The following is a 17,614-nucleotide window of genomic DNA, read 5'->3' on the forward strand; positions in this document are numbered from 1 at the left end:
TGAGGCGATTTCGAGGTAAGAAGTGCTTCTGTTGCCCTGCTGGAATAGGCTAGTGAGGATGGGGTCGTAATTTCCAATCACTGAATCAAATATTAATACTATGGATATGAACTGAATAGGCCTATGCTTGTCAGCCAGTGTTTTTTTTTTAACCTGTAGCCTAATCTGATTGACGGTTCTCTTCAATCGAATGCATTCTAATTACAGCTGATTAGCAAATGCGTTAGAACTGTGACCATGATCACAATCGATAACTTCCAATTTCATTAACTAAACATGGCCATTAATAATTACATAATAACACAAGACTACAACAACAATAAACTGAAGTTATAGGCTATTTATTAAAACCGTTTGCCAGCTCCAGGAAGGCTACACAAGTGGCACACATTGATTTGCAACGACTCCAGTGATATAGTCATTGTATCAAATGGTAGGCTACAGTAACTTAGCCTACATAGGTATAATTATTAATGGGCTAGGATATCAAACCCGCAACCAATAGGCTACATTTTCACCCGCGACATCGTTTTCAATGTAGCACAATTGTACAAAAATCGTGAACATGGCAACCCTGAATCATCGCCTTCATGTTGGTGCTAGCAAGCAAGCCAGATAGTGCTAAGCATCAACAGCCAATCCAGTAGGGGCTGGAAACCATAGTGAGCTTCGATTGGTCCATAGCAATGCGGTCTTGTAAGCGACAAAAGTTAAATAGTTCAATTTCCCAAAGATTATGGATATACAGACTTTCCCCAATTTTGGGCCCGCCCTGTTCACGCTCCCTCCCCCAGCCTCGCCTTGCCCAATGTTCGCCCCGCCCACTTCACTTCCTTCATTGAAAATGAATGGGCTTCAGTTGTTTCATCGGGGATGACGGAGATCCCAAAGCGCGAGTCGCAAAGGAACCGTTGTGCAAGATCAGAATGATGACCAGCTGTTTTGAAATTCTGTAGATTCCTTATATGAGCAACATACAATACAAATACATTTCTGCAAATCACACAACAAATCTTATGAGATTGAGTGTCGAAAGGGGGTCAAGGGAGATACTCTCTCTCCTAACAACCAGAGGAGCAATATTGATAGAAAATCGACACTGACCATCCCTTTGTACAATATGAATGGTTCTCTTCTTCCCTATAAGCCCCCCCCTTTGCAATCTATTCTCCAAGTACTCTAAGGGCCCTTAAATGTTGAGGCACTCATTTTTACAGACTTTAATAAATATACAGTTCTATATTTTATATTACATACACAAAAGGCTTTGAGTTTACATGAAGTGGCCTAAAATGTATTCATTTATATTGTAGTTACATACACTCACCGGCCAGTTTATTAGGTACACCCATCTAGTACCGAATCAGACCCCCTTTGCCTCCAGAACAGCCTGAATTATTCGGGACATGGATTCTACAAGTTAGAAACATTCCACAGGGATGTTGGTCCATGCTGACGCAATGGCATCACGCAGTTGCTGCAGATTGGAACACCAGCGCCACCAGCCTGTACTGTTGACACCAGGCAGGATGGGTCGTGGGCGCCCGTTTCTGAGATACTGGATCTGACGTGCCACGCTCAAAGTCGCGTAGGTCACTCGTTTTGCCCATTCTAACGTTCAATTGAACATTAACTGTATGTTTCGATGCCTGTCTGCCTAATTTATATAGCAAGCCACGGCCATGTGACTAACTGTCTGTAGGAGCGATCCATTTTCGTGAACTGGGTGGTGTATCTAATAAACTGTCCGGTGAGTGTATATGGGCACCTTGTAATTACAAATTGTTACATACTTGTAACTGTATAAAAAAAAACGGTATAACAGCTGTAAGTACTATGTAACAATGTAACTGCCACGTAATTACAAAGGTTTTAGGCCACTCAATGTGAAGTGGGACCTAAAAAGTATTGACATTACTCTTGAGCTCCAGGCTTTCTCTTGACTCCTACATTTTATAATAATGGCTTGATTCAATCTGCTTACAGGAAGAGGCAACCACACACCAACTGCCCCTTCCACACATTCAGAACTCACATGCAGTCAGGCATTACAGCGATGCAGTTAAAACACTGAACACTCCAGATGCAGTGCTGGGTGAGGAGAAGCAGTGTAGAGTAGTAACAGAGTAGCTCTGACCCCCAAATGAGACATGAGCTCCCCTAAATGATCTCCCCACTGGTTTAAACCAGTGTCAGTTGGTTCAGGTTCTTTCAATAGCATTCATCTCTCTACTCCGCCTGTGCACTGTTTGGAAGTTGGAGTTCATTTGGAGTGGACAAAAATGCACAGGTAACTTATGTTTTGAAGTGATTTGTTTGAGAATCAGATGAAACCATCATGACTGGTTGTGTTCATGCCACATTAAAAGGTAATACATGTTTACCGTTAAAATATATCTTTACCTCATCAGGTTCTCCAGTAGAACGGGAAATAGAGGGACTGAACTGTACTTAAAATCTTAGTGTTAAAGAGGAAAGGGAGTGCATATGAAGCATAGGGAGGTTGGAGGAGAGCCAGGAGACACTCCCAACTATCACAATCCAGACCTGAGTCTGCCAGCTGAATGAGTTGCAACCAGTCCCTCAACCACCTCAACCACTTAGTCTCTCATTGGGGAAAGAGGGCTCTTCATTCAGAGTAGCCCAACCATAGACAACCCAATACAACTCCTCCTCCTAGAAGTAGATGTTTGGCTGAGACAGTTTAGTCATGGGGAGCGGAATGTCCTGGCCACCGTCCTGCGCTACGTTGCCGTTGGGTGTGCTGCTGAGTTTGGCCTTCTTTAGGCTGTAGCGGCCCATCTTGGTGTTCTTGTAGTAGATGGAGTAGATGAAGACGAAGATGACAGAGATGACCACGACCATGAAGGCCACGAAGCCCGCTATGAGGGGCAGGTAGTCCTCTGTGACAAGAGAGACAAAACAACAAACACCCATCAATCCATCACACTCTGTTAACGTTCTGGCGCCACCTCAGACTGAACCATTGTCACCTTCAAATAGAGATGAGTCAATACACTGATTTATCCTACTTACACCAACAGGAAAGAATAAGCACAAATCACTTAATGTCACGTCCTGACCTTAGAGATCCATTTTAATCTCTATTTGGTTAGGTCAGGGTGTGATTTGGGTGGGCATTCTAGTTTTTCTATTTCTTTATTGGCCGGGTATGGTTCCCAATCAGAGGCAGCTGTCTATCGTTGTCTCTGATTGGGGATCATACTTAGGCAGCCTTTTTCCCACCTTAGGTTGTGGGATCTTGTTTTTGTATAGGTGCTTTGTAGCCTGCAGAACTTTATGTGCGTTTATATTTTGTTGTTTTGCCGGTGTTCATTTAATAAATTAATATGTTCGCCTACCACGCTGCACCTTGGTCCGATCCTTCAATCAACGAGCGTGACACTTAACATAATATTACATGATCCCGCCAGTCAGAGTAGATATACAACATCTACCGTAAGAGTGGGGACATCGCTCAACTTTACCCTTGAAATACTCTTCTACAAGGCAACAGTCAGCACTGAGCTAAACTGCCAAATATTCAACAACTTTACCAAACACTCTTCAATGAATGATGGATGATGCTCAGTTTTACCTAGCACTCTGACAAACGGTCAATAGCTTCACCATTGGCCCTTCCCAAGGAGTGTGTTTGATGCCTGGTCTATAGCTTCACCATTGGCCCTTCCCAAGGAGTGTGTTTGATGCCTGGTCTATAGCTTCACCATTGGCCCTTCCCAAGGAGTGTGTTTGATGCCTGGTCTATAGCTTCACCATGGGCCCTTCCCAAGGAATGTGTTTGATGCCTGGTCTATAGCTTCACCATGGGCCCTTCCCAAGGAGTGTGTTTGATGCCTGGTCTATAGCTTCACCATGGGCCCTTCCCAAGGAGTGTGTTTGATGCCTGGTCTATAGCTTCACCATGGGCCCTTCCCAAGGAGTGTGTTTGATGCCTGATCTATAGCTTCACCATGGGCCCTTCCCAAGGAGTGTGTTTGATACCTGGTCTATAGCTTCACCATGGGCCCTTCCCAATGAGTGTGTTTGATGCCTGGTCTATAGCTTCACCATGGGCCATTCCTAAGGAATGTGTTTGATGCCTGGTCTATAGCTTCACCATGGGCCCTTCCCAAGGAGTGTGTTTGATGCCTGATCTATTGCTTCACCATGGGCCCTTCCCAAGGAGTGTGTTTGATGCCTGGTGTATAGCTTCACCATGGGCCCTTCCCAATGAGTGTGTTTGATACCTGGTCTATAGCTTCACCATGGGCCCTTCCCAAGAAGTGTGTTTGATGCCTGATCTATAGCTTCACCATGGGCCCTTCCCAAGGAGTGTGTTTGATGCCTGATCTATTGCTTCACCATGGGCCCTTCCCAAGGAGTGTGTTTGATGCCTGGTCTATAGCTTCACCATGGGCCCTTCCCAATGAGTGTGTTTGATACCTGGTCTATAGCTTCACCATGGGCCCTTCCCAAGGAGTGTGTTTGATGCCTGGTCTATAGCTTCACCATGGGCCCTTCCCAAGAAGTGTGTTTGATGCCTGATCTATAGCTTCACCATGGGCCCTTCCCAAGGAGTGTGTTTGATGCCTGATCTATAGCTTCACCATGGGCCCTTCCCAAGGAGTGTGTTTGATGCCTGGTCTATAGCTTCACCATGGGCCCTTCCCAAGGAGTGTGTTTGATGCCTGGTCTATAGCTTCACCATGGGCCCTTCCCAAGGAGTGTGTTTGATGCCTGGTCTATAGCTTCACCATGGGCCCTTCCCAATGAGTGTGTTTGATGCCTTGTCTTATATGTGCACAAAAATATACTGTCTCCTCATCATCTCCTCATGTTTTGCAGCTTTGGTTCAAACTCCCTCACACAACATAGATGTACTACATGTATCTGACTACAGAATGTGCCAGGAGGAGAGCAGTTCAGAAAGCAGTAACTAAGAGGTATTGGATAGCTCAAAGGGTAAAGGACATATGAGAAAAACTGCTTAGTTAAAAGTTAATGATTACATTTGTTCAGAGAACATGAATCCTCCCGGGGAAGGACTGCCCGCTCCATGATCTCGCCATCACGGTTGACAACTCCATTGTGTCCTCCTCCCAGAGTGCAAAGAACCTTGGCGTGACCCTGGACAACACCCTGTCGTTCTCTGCTAACATCAAAGCGGTGACCCGATCCTGTAGGTTCATGCTCTACAACATTCGCAGAGTACGACCCTACCTTACACAGAAAGCGGCACAGGTCCTAATTCAGGCACTTGTCATCTCCCGTCTGGATTACTGCAACTCGCTGTTGGCTGGGCTCCCTGCCTGTGCCATTAAACCCCTACAACTTATCCAGAACGCTGCAGCCCGTCTGGTGTTCAACCTTCCCAAGTTCTCTCACGTCCCTCCGAACACAACACTGGCTTCCAGTTGAAGCTCGCATCTACTACAAAACCATGGTGCTTGCCTACGGAGCTGTGAGGGGAATGGCACCTCCTTACCTTCAGGCTCTGATCAGACCCTACACCCAAACGAGGGCACTACGTTCATCCACCTTTGGCCTGCTAGCTCCCCTACCTCTACGGAAGCACAGTTCCCGCTCAGCCCAGTCAAAGCTATTCGCTGCTCTGGCACCCCAATGGTGGAACAAGCTCCCCCACGACGCCAGGACAACAGAGTCACTGACCACCTTCCGGAGACACTTGAAACCCTACCTCTTTAAGGAATACCTGGAATAGTATAATAGTAATTATTCTACCCCCCCTTTACTACCACTGTCTTTTGTCTAAACTAACACCTGACTTATTTCACTTGCTAGCACTGACTTGTTTAAAGAAATGTACTTATTGTGATCGAGATGTAGTTGTCCCTGATTGCACTGACTTTGCTCACAGCTGCTTGTTTGAAGAAGTGTACTTACTGTGATCAAGATGTGGTTGTCCCACTGGCTATCCTAAGTTGAATGCACCAATTTGTAAGTTGCTCTGGATAAAAGCGTCTGCTAAATGACTTAAATGTAAAATCAGTCAACCCAAGAATAGCAGACACAGACAGAGAAAGGAGCAGAGAGATGGGAGGAGGAAGCAGACAGAAAGCTACACCAGCCAGAAGAAAACATCCTACAAGATGTTCATAAACAGTAAATAATGGGTTAATAAAGGGTTTAATACAGTTTAATAAAGGTTCCATTACCTTTTAAAACCACCTCTACCACAATGAAGCTAGTCTCCACATCGTTGGTGGCGGTGCAGTTGTAGAGCCCTGCCTCAGAGACAGTCAGGTTGCCTCCCGCCTCACTGACATGCTTCGCTGGGTCATAGAGCCACTGTATCCTGGGCTGTGGGTAACCCTCAGCCTCACACACTAACTCCTCAGGATAGCCCCTGAACACAGGTATCCTCAGTGGCAGTCGAGATGCATTGATGCGTGGCTTATCTTAGAGAGAGGGAGTATAAAGACAGGTGGTTTCTTAAATGAATTACTGTAGTGAAGGAGACAAACACAATTGCACGTTTGATGAATTTCTCCTAACATTACAAGACAGTGGCGTGAGACTTCACCGTAGAATATTAGGCATTTATGGAATGTGCATCGGGACAATGCATTATCACACATGTTATGCAACGTTAGTGTGGTTTGTATATATGAACAGTTCTCTGCAACTCACAGTGCACAGTAATGCTGAGAGGTTCTGATGTCACTGAAGGATGGGGTTGTGGTCCCTCTGGTCCCAGGTCCAGTTCTGCTCTACATCTATACTGAGCTCCATCATCATCTCTACTGGGGCTGATCATCAGAGGAGCTGACACATCCACTGGTGTCATAATGATGTTACTGTAAGTTACATTATCTACAGGTTCATTCCCTTTGTACCACTTCACAACCAGGTTCTGTAGAGGAGCGATGTTCTGGATGTCACACTGCAGCTGGTACTCTGTCCCCTCCACCATGGGACCAGAGTGGCTCAGAACAGAGATGGACACGCTGTCTGGAGTCTCTGTAGAGGAGGTCAACAAGGTAAAAAACCCTCAATGCTGATATACAGTTAAATATAACTTTCACATTCACAAGGAGGAAAATACTCACTGTAAAGAATGACTGGAAGCACTTCTATGGGTTGGTTGCTGTCATTGAGGGTGATGTAGCATTTAGGTTCTATTGTCCAATCAGTAAGGTTATCCACAGTCCAGGTGACAATGTTGACATCTTGTTCTAAACCTGTACCTCCGTATGTGGCCTCCCAGCCCATCCCCTCATGGTATGTGGAGGATGTGCTGCAGTTGACTGAGACGGAGTCTCCATATCTCACCACCACTCTGGGAGGGTTGAGCTCAAGAGGAGAGGTAACTACTGTAAAAACATCCAAGAATGAAGACATCAATGTCAAATCCACATCAAATATAAACTGTTCTGCCTTGTGAGATAAGTGAGGGTGAATTAAATAATGTGACCGCAGAGATGAGCTAGTAAATACCTTTTGGCTTGGCTGCTGCTGGGAGGGTGGTCGTAGCTCCTGGAGTTGTGGGTACTGTGGGGAACATCGTTAGGTGACGTTGTGGAGGTACTTCTACAAGGACATGCATTTGCTTGGTGATGGAGCCCAGTCTATTTGTGACTGTGCAGTTGTAAGTTGCATTAGCTGTTACTCTGGAGATAGAGAGAGTACGCAGGCGCCCTACAATGGTCTCATTGGCATTTCCCTCTGCAGTGTTGTTGGTCCACTTCAGCTCAGGAGGAGGGTTCCCCTCAGCACTGCAGTCCAGAGACACATCACTGCCTGCACTCACCACCACTGTGTCATTCCCTGGAAGGAACTTAGGAGCGTCTGAGGAGAAAAGGAGGTGCTTTTAGACAGTTTAAACGTATACAGTTGTAGAATTTCCCTCCTGGTCAGGGGTACAGAGGCAAGATTGAGTATTGATAAACTCACAATGCACAGTAATGTTGAGAGGTTCTGATGTCACTGAAGGATGGGGTTGTGGTCCCTCTGGTCCCAGGTCCAGTTCTGCTCTACATCTATACTGAGCTCCATCATCATCTCTACTGGGGCTGATCATCAGAGTAGCTGACACATCCACTGGTGCCTTACTGATGTTACTGTAAGTTACATTATCTACGGGTTCATTCCCTTTGTACCACTTCACAACCAGGTTCTGTTGAGGAGCGATGTTCTGGATGTCACACTGCAGCTGGTACTCTGTCCCCTCCACCATGGGACCAGAGTGGCTCAGAACAGAGATGGACACGCTGTCTGGAGTCTCTGTGGAAGACAATTTTCAGACTTATTAGTGTTTCAAGATAAAATCCAACCTTTAAAAAAAACTAGAAGTTAATACGAAACAGTAAAAAAATAGACAGTAAATATGTGTAAGAGCATATCGTGAACAATAGGGGTGTAACGGTTCACCAAACCCACGGTTCGGTACGTATTGCGGTTTTGGGGTCACGGTTTGTTTCAGTACAACAGGAAAATTAAATGCCAATTACAATGTTCATATAATACAATATACAGTATAATATATTATACCCGCCAGATACAGAGGATACCCCCTACTGATAGAGACAACAAGTCCCATTGTTCTTCTGACATAGAGAATGAGGAAGACCACATCTTCACTTACTGTATACTGTGATGTGCAGAGGTTTACTGCATCTTCCAATCCCCTGAAAGGTTGCCTTACAATCAGGCCTTATGTCCCAGTCTAGGAGTTCCACAACACTCCAGGTAGTATCATTGACAACTTGGGGACCTGTTGTCCAGTAGATCTCTTCAACACTGGTTGTGTTGCTGCACGACACTGAGACTGGAGATCCATATTCCACCACCACACTCTCAGTGCTCAGCTTCATAGGACATACCGGCTCTGCACCTACAGAGTTAGGAGAAAAGAGAGATAATGAATTACATCATTTAAATACCTGGTAATAACCAACAATAAATCACATTATATTTCAATGACCAGCAGCAAAAAAGGAAAAGGGTGGTCAAATGTGACATGCAGCTGGAACAAAAGCCGCCATTGACTCAGGAAAATGAGTCAGGAAGGGTACCCTTCCTTCACAAAAATGGACGTTTTTTGCCTCCCATTCTTTAGTGGAGCTTTTATGTCACTGTCCCTTCCCTAATAAGCTCCATCAATTATATAACCCACTTCACAACAAAGTAACATACTTCACAACAAACATTGCATAAAGCACATATCTATGTAACTTCAATGTAACTTCAACTAGTTAAACAATGATTTATTCAATGAACTGGGGTCTAGTGTGTGTGAGACTAAAATTGGGCTTTTTGGCCATCAAGGAAAACGCTATGTCTGGTGCAAACCCAACACCTCTCATCACCCCGAGAACACCATCCCCACAGTGAAGCATGGTGGTGGCAGCATCATGCTGTGGGGATGTTTTTCTATCTGCATTGACTGGGAAACTGGTCAGAATTGAAGGAATGATGGATGGTGCTAAATACAGGGAAATTCTTGAGGGAAACCTGTTTCAGTCTTCCAGAGATTTGAGACTGGGACGGAGGTTCACCTTTCAGCAGGACAATGACCCTAAGCATACTGCTAAAGCAACACTTGAGTGGTTTAAGGGGAAACATTTAAATATCTTGGAATGGCCTAGTCATAGCCCAGACCTCAATCCCATTGAGAATCTGTGGTATGACTTAAAGATTGCTGTACACCAGCGGAACCCATCCAACTTGAAGGAGCGGGAGCAGTTTCGCCTTGAAGAATGGGCAAAACTCCCAGTGGCTAGATGTGCCAAGCTTATAGAGACATACCCCAAGAGACTTTCAGCTGTAATTGCTGCAAAAGGTGGCTCTACAAATTATTGACTTGGGGGGGGGGGGGTAGGCATGTTGTGTAAATCAAATGATACAAACCCCCAAAAAATCTATTTTAATTCCAGGATGTAAGGCAACAAAATAGGAAAAATGCCAAGGGGGGTGAATACTTTCACAAGCCACTGTAGCACCATAGAGAGAGACATGGTAGAAATGAGCCAAGAGTGTCATCAGCCTACATTACCAATGTCCTGGACGCTTTGATGACAGAGGCTGATGACGTGAGTGTCCCCCTTAATATGTAAAGTGCTTTTAGCGTCCGGACAGGCAAAATCCCATAATGTATTATAATTGGAGAAGGTCTTACCTCTGACAGAGACCCTGGCTCTTTTAGAGACATTTCCCAGGGTATTACTGGCGTAGCATGTGTAGTACCCGATGTTCTCCCCTGTGGCCTGCTCGATGGTCAGTAGGGACACCCCATCATTCTTCAATTTTACATTGGGAGCCCGGTGATAAGTCCAGGAGTACTCTGGCCGGGGGTTCCCATTGGAGGAGCACTTCAGCCCAGTACGGGAACCAACATCAACTTCTGTGTCCTTCAGCTCCAGAATATCCTGTGGCGGGACTGGAGGCACGAGAGTCACATGAGCATAATAAGACCAAAATGCAACAAGTACTAATATAGAAAATACAAATATGGACAGAAGACCTGGGTTCAAAGAGTTTTTTACATTTTCATGAAAATACTTTTGTCACGATCGTTGTAAGAACCGGACCAAGGCGCAGCGTGATAAGCGTACATATTTTATTAGATGTACACACACGAACAAAAACAACAAAACGATACGTGAAGTCTAAAGGTTCACCAACACAAACCTATACAGAACAAGATCCCACAAAACTATAGTGCCAACAGGCTGCCTAAGTATGGTCCCCAATCAGAGACAACGAGCTACAGCTGTCTCTGATTGGGAACCACTCTGGCCAACATAGATACTAAACGTTCTAGAACAAAACCCTAGAAAACAAAACATAGAAACTAACACCCTGATCAACATTAAAGAGTCCCCAGAGCCAGGGCGTGACAACTTTGCATATTTGCTTGGGCCTGTCTGGATTGCTACGTGGGTGGGGTTTGCACTTTTGGGACTATTGCATTGATTCCATTGCACAGATAAGCTCAATGAAGCACCGCTAAATCAATTGAAAGATTTTAAATACTCTTTATATTGTACCAGATGACTTCAGGTACAGGATAACCCTTAACAGTGCAGCTCAGGTTATGGGTTGTGTACTCCGCTATGCCGTAATATCTCGGGCATTCAATAAGTATAGTAACAGTATAAGGGATAAAATGACAGAGACCTTTCAGCGGGCCGTTAAATTAACAGTACAATGAAGCCAATTGGAAAGGTAAGAGAGACAAAACACATGCAAATTGCTGTTGTGATCGTTTGGAATTTTTGATTTGTTGGAACACACTATTAGTCCGTGCCTGGCTACCCAAACTCCTTGCTCCGGCCATCACTACTACATTAGAAGCTGCCTATAGACATAGACTAGAAATCACTGGCCACTTTAAGAAATGGAACACTAGCCACTTTAATAACGTTTACATATCTTGCATTACTCATCTCATATGTACAGTTGAAGTCAGAAGTTTACATACACTTAGGTTGGAATCATTAAAACTAGTTTTTCAACCACTCCACAAATTTCTTGTTAACAAACTATAGTTTTGGCAAGTCGGTTTGACATCTACTGTGTGCATGACACAAGTAATTTTTCCAACAATTGTTTACAGACAGATTATTTCACTTATAATTCACTGTATCACAATTCGAGTGGGTCAGAAGTTTACATACACTAAGTTGACTGTGCCTTTAAATAGCTTGGAAAATTCCAGAAAATGATTTCTTGGCTTTAGAAGCTTCTGATAGGCTAATTGACATCATTTGAGTCAATTGGAGGTGTACCTGTGGATGTATTTCAAGGCCTACCCTCAAACTCAGTGCCTCTTTGCTTGACATCATGGGAAAAACAAAAGAAATCAGCCAAGACCTCAGAAAAAAATGTGTAGACCTCCACAAGTCTGGTTCATCCTTGGAGGCAATTTCCAAACGCCTGAAGGTACCACGTTCATCTGTAGTAACAATAGTATGCAAGTATAAACACCATGGGACCACACAGCCATCATACCACTCAGGAAGGAGATGCGTTCTGTCTCCTAGAGATTAACGTACTTTGGGGCGAAAAGTGCAAATCAATCCCAAAACAACAGCAAAGGACCTTGTGAAGATGCTGGAGGAAACGGGTACAAAACTATTTATATCCACAGTAAAACAAGTCCTATATCGACATAACCTGAAAGGCCGCTCAGCAAGGAAGAACCCACTGCTCCAAAACCACCATAAAAAAGCCAGACTACGGTTTGCAGCTGCACATGGGGACAAAGATCGTACTTTTTGGAGAAATGTCCTCTGGTCTGATGAAACAAAAATAGAACTGTTTGGCCATAATGACCATCGTTATGTTTGGAGGAAAAAGGGGGATGCTTGCAAGCCGAAGAACACCATCCCAACCGTGAAGCACGGGGGTGGCAGCATCATGCTGTGGGGGTGCTTTGCTGCAGGAGGGACTGGTGCACTTCACAAAATAGATGGCATCATGAGGAAGGAAAATTATGGATGTGGATATATTGAAAAAATGTGGATATATTGAAGCAACATCTCAAGACATCAGTCAGGAAGTTAAAGCTTGGTCGCAAATGGGTCTTCCAAATGGACAATGACCCCAAGCATACTTCCAAAGTTGTGGCAAAATGGCTTAAGGACAACAAAGTCAAGGTATTGGAGTGGCCATCACAAAGCCTTGACCTCAATCCTATAGAACATTTGTGGGCAGAACTGAAAAAGCATGTGCGAGCAAGGAGGCCTACAAACCTGACTCAGTTACACCAGCTCTGTCAGTAGGAATGGGCCATAATTCTTATTCTGACATTTCACATTCTTAAAATAAAGTGGTGATCCTAACTGACCTAAGACAGGGAATTTTTACTAGGATTAAATGTCAGGAATTGTGAAAAACTGAGTTTAAATGTATTTGGCTAAGGTGTATGTAAACTTCCGACTTCTACTGTATCTTAGTCCATGCCACTCTGACATTGCTCGTCCATATATGTACACTACCAGTCTAACGTTTGGACACACCTACTCATTCAAGGGTTTTTCTTTATTTCTACAATTTTTTACATTGTAGAATAATAGTGAAGACATCAAAACTATGAAATAACACATATGAAATCATGTAGTAAACAAAAAAGTGTTAAACAGATTCTTCAAATAGACACCCTTTGCCTTGATGACAGCTTTGCACACTCTTGGCATTCTCTCAACCAGCTTCATGAGGTAGTCACCTAGAATGCATTTCAATTAACAGGTGTGCCTTCTTAAAAGTTAATTAGTGGATCTTTTTAAATGCGTTTGAGCCAATCAGTTGTCCTGTGACAAGGTAGGGGGGGTATACAGAAGATAGCCCTATTTGGTAAAATACCAAGTCCATATTATGGCAAGAACAGCTCAAATAAGCAAAGGGGAACGACAGTCCATCATTACTTTAAGACATGAAGGTCAGTCAATACGGAAAATGTCAAGAACTTTGAAAGTTTCTTAAAGTGCATTCGCATAAACCATCAAGAGCTATGATGAAACTAGCTCTCATGAGGACCGCCACAGGAATTGAAGACCCAGAGTTACCTCTGCTGCAGAGGATAAGTTCATTAGAGTTACCAGCCTCAGAAATTGCAGCCCAAATAAATGCTTCACAGAGATCAAGTAACAGACACAACTCAACATCAACTGTTCAGAGGGGACTGTGTGAATCAGGCCTTCATGGTCGAATTGCTGCAAAGAAACCACTACTAAAGGACACCAATAAGAAGAAGAGACCTGCTTGGGCCAAGAAACATGAGCAATGGACATTAGACCGGTGGAAATGTGTCCTTTGGTCTGGAGTCCAAATTTGAGATTTTTGGTTCAAACCACCGTGTCTTTGTGAGACGCGGTGTGGGTGAACGGATGATCTCAGCATGTGTAGTTCCCACCGTAAAGCATGGAGGAGGAGGTGTTATGGTGTGGGGGTGCTTTGCTGGTGACACGGTCTGTGATTTATTTAGAATTCAAGGCACACTTAACCAGCATGGCTACCACCACATTGCAGCGATACGCCATCCCATCTGGTTTGGGATTAGTGGGACTATCATTTGTTTTTCAACAGGACAATGACCCAACACACCTCCAGGCTTTATAAGGGCTATTTTACCAAGAAGGAGAGTGATGGAGTGCTGCATGAGATGACCTGGCCTCCACAATCCCACGACCTCAACCCAATTGAGATGGTTTGGGATGAGTCGGATGGCAGAGTGAAGGAAAAGCAGCCAACAAGTGCTCAGCATATGTGTGAACTCCTTCAAGACTGTTGGAAAAGCATTCCAGGTGAAGCTGGTTGAGAGAATGACAAGAGTGTACAAAGCTGTCATCAAGGCAAAGGGTGGCTAATTGAAGAATCTCAAATATAAAATATATTTTGATTTGTTTAACACTTTTTTGCTTACTACATGATTCCATATGTGTTATTTCATAGTTTTGATGTCTTCACTATTATTCTACAATGTAGAGAATAGTAAAAATTAAGAAAAACCCTTGAATGAGTAGGTGTGTCAAAACTGACTGGTACTGTATATATTTTTAATTCATTCCTTACTTAGATTTGTGTGGATTGGGTATATGTTGAGAAATTTGTAGATATTACTTGTTAGATAATACTGCAATGTCGGAGCTAGAAGCAGAAGCATTTCGCTACACCCGCAATAACATCTTCTAAACACGTGTATGTGACCAATAACATTTGATTTGATTTGATTTGAAATGCTATGCTACGCCCACAGACGTTAGTTTCTTCTCCGCAATGAGTCTGGATCTGAGTACCCCCCAACGATTTCAGGAACGCAAACATATTCTAACCTTTCTGATTGGTCCCAGAAACCGATGGGTTGGGCCAGAGCCAGAACAACACGTGGGTAAAGCGGCGTTTTGAAAATGGGTCATTGGCTTTGATGCTCTGATTGGTTAGAGATGATCCAATCGCTGATTACTCTGTTTTGTAGAACACCACTCATTTTGACGTCACCACAAACAACTTCAACGATGGCAGTTTTAGATTGAAGTTTGTAGCGAAAATAGAGCAGTGTAAGAATTCAGTTCAGGCAATATGGCGCAGACTAAAATAATGGCTGCCTTCCCCTTTAAGATGAGCCACCGCAAGCTGTCATCCAGGCAGAACTACAGTTCCCTTCAGTCAGCAGTCCCCTCATCCTGCCGCTAGTGGCAATGGGTGCAGCAACCAAGGATTTGACCGCTGTTTTAGCAGATGACAGTTCTTGCCAGTGATACAGACTACAGGCACTGCAGACTGACCTTAACGTCAAACAATAGGGTCAATGACATCACTTTAGAATCGTTTGAAGAATGTGAAATGAAATAGTCCCTTAGCCCTGTAAAAGGTCCCTTTAGTGCAGGGCTGTTCAATTCCGGTCCTGGAGGCCAGAAACACTTCTGTTTTTTGTTTCTACCTGGTGGTTAATTGCTCTCACCTGGTGTCCTAGGTCTGAATTAGTCCATTGTTAGAAGGAGAGGATGAAAACCAGAAGTGTTTCGGCATTCCAGGACCAACATTGAACAGCCCCAAAAAGAAAACATAAAGACTTACAGTAAACAGCAAAATGAAGATGCTGTGATGACATGACAGAAGGTTGTGGTCCCTCTGGTCCCAGGACCAGCTCTGCCTCACATCTGTACTCTACTTCATCTTCAAATCTCCTTGGGGTGATGTTGAGGGTGGAGGACACATCCTCTGGTTTCCTCCTGGAGTTATTAAATGTTAGAGTATTTACAGTTTCATTCCCTTTGTACCACCTCACAACCAGGTTCTGTAGAGGAGCGACGTTCTGTATGTCACACTGCAGCTGGTACTCTGTCCCCTCCACCATGGGACCAGAGTGGCTCAGAAGAGAGATGGAGACGCTGTCTGGAATCTCTAGAGACAAAATAGTTACATATAGTGAGAAAAAATAATTGTTTTCACTGACAGAACTCACTACAAGACGCAAAAGAAAAACAACTTACTGTATAGAATGACAGGGAAATTTTCCAAACACTGAATTCCATCTTTTGGTGCGATGTAGCATTTAGGTTGTATTGTCCAGTCTGTTAAATTCTCCACAGTCCAGATGACAAAGTTGGCCTCTTCTAAACCTGTACCACCGTATGTGGCCTCCCAGCCCATCCCCTCATGGTCTGTGGATGATGTGCTGCAGTTGACTGAGACCGAGTCTCCATATCTCACCACCAATCTGGGAGGGTTGAGCTCAAAAGGACATGCGGCATGTGTAGGCCTACCTACAGGTCAGACCACATGACAGAGACCATAATCAGCTAATTTGCATTCTCAAGCAGACAAATCCATAATAAATACAAATACTGTAGGATCTTAAGCATAGGCCTAGAATGCAGAATGGTAAACTACCAAGAGGTTAAAATTAGTTGCTTTTTCAGAAGGCAGTTGCTAATCAGTAATTGAAATATAGGAACATCAAGTTTAAAAGGTAATGTATTGGACAAAGACATACCTATTAAGACGCAATTTAAAGAATTGTCATTTTGTGTCATATGTCAAATCATCTTCACTGCGAGCAGACAGATTTTATTCGATACTACATTTCCCTCTCCTGGTTATTCCAAAAAGTGTTATTGGTTCTTAGTCTATCTCTCTGGCCACTATGAAATATGATACAGATACAGTTACTGTAGATTTTAACGCGAACCAAGGCAGATACTGTTCTTATCCCTCTAACAGGAATGTAAAATACTTTAGCGTTATCTGTGTTCCTATTCTGCTTGAAATTCTTAAATCTTTCAATACTGGTATAACAACTTTACCTGCCATCCAGAGGAGTAGGACGGGAAACCCAAGAAAAATCCGACTAAATATTATTTCACACATTTGATATTAAACTAATGTTTTATTCCCAGAAAGACGTTGAAAAATGTAGGTACTCCTTGCGGTCAGTGTCAGTGATGTCCAAGTGTCCAGTCCCCACATGCACACAGTCCAACTCTTCAACAGGCGCAGTCGTGAGTCGTCCTACAATATATTTTGGCCCTGTATTGAATTACAAGAATAAGACTGTGAACTAGTGAGAAGTCAAGTGCTCTTTACTGGAAGACCCCTTCAATTGATTCAGCCATCAAGCGCAAGAAACCTTTCGATGTCGACTTTGGGATTTTCCCAACCTCCTCGTGCGTGCATAACACGGAGTTTACTATCGCTAGGACAGAATAAGAACACCAAAGCCTACCTATACCCAGTGGGCTAAGTGTTCTTTTCAACTCGTTTTATATCACATTGTTCGGCCTCTACATAGCCTACAATCCATTGAAAATGTCCTCTGTTTTGCAAATTTTACATTGTTTACAATGATCAGTATTCAATTACTGCATAGGCCTAATAACAATGTAATTGACACCTAACCAGTGCTTAATATGAGACGGATCCTGACCGAACAGGATCCGGGACTTCTCAGTTTTGGACTGTTTCGTTCCGGAAAGCCATTTTTCAGGATCCAGTACCTCCCATGGCATGAAAAATAATTGTCACTATTTGCATTGTAAAAATTATAATAAAAGCAATCAGTTAATTGAAGTTGCCTCCTCTGTAATTCGCCTATCCTCTAAAACACGTAATGTGAAAACATGGCTGATATTTATTTCCTTATGGAATC

At 43.6% G+C, this 17,614-nt stretch overlaps 1 protein-coding gene across 1 annotated transcript; it reads right to left on the minus strand.

Moving 5' to 3' along the window:
* Window positions 1-266: 266 nt before the first annotated feature.
* LOC311142895 (vascular cell adhesion protein 1-like) lies at window positions 267-16,977 on the minus strand. The gene is made up of 11 exons (XM_084178612.1): window positions 16,773-16,977; window positions 15,960-16,232; window positions 15,544-15,870; window positions 10,142-10,402; window positions 8,609-8,857; window positions 7,918-8,247; window positions 7,462-7,812; window positions 7,074-7,337; window positions 6,655-6,984; window positions 6,180-6,422; window positions 267-2,903 (listed from the first exon to the last, which is right to left on the minus strand). The coding sequence occupies exons 1-11, from the start codon at window positions 16,834-16,836 to the stop codon at window positions 2,677-2,679; spliced, it is 2,919 nt and encodes a 972-aa protein (XP_084034738.1). The 5' UTR covers window positions 16,837-16,977; the 3' UTR covers window positions 267-2,676.
* Between the last annotated feature and the right edge of the window lie 637 nt (window positions 16,978-17,614).

The sequence above is a fragment of the Coregonus lavaretus genome, assembly GCF_964263955.1.
Source record: "Coregonus lavaretus genome assembly, chromosome: 2".
Classification (NCBI taxonomy): domain Eukaryota; kingdom Metazoa; phylum Chordata; class Actinopteri; order Salmoniformes; family Salmonidae; genus Coregonus; species Coregonus lavaretus.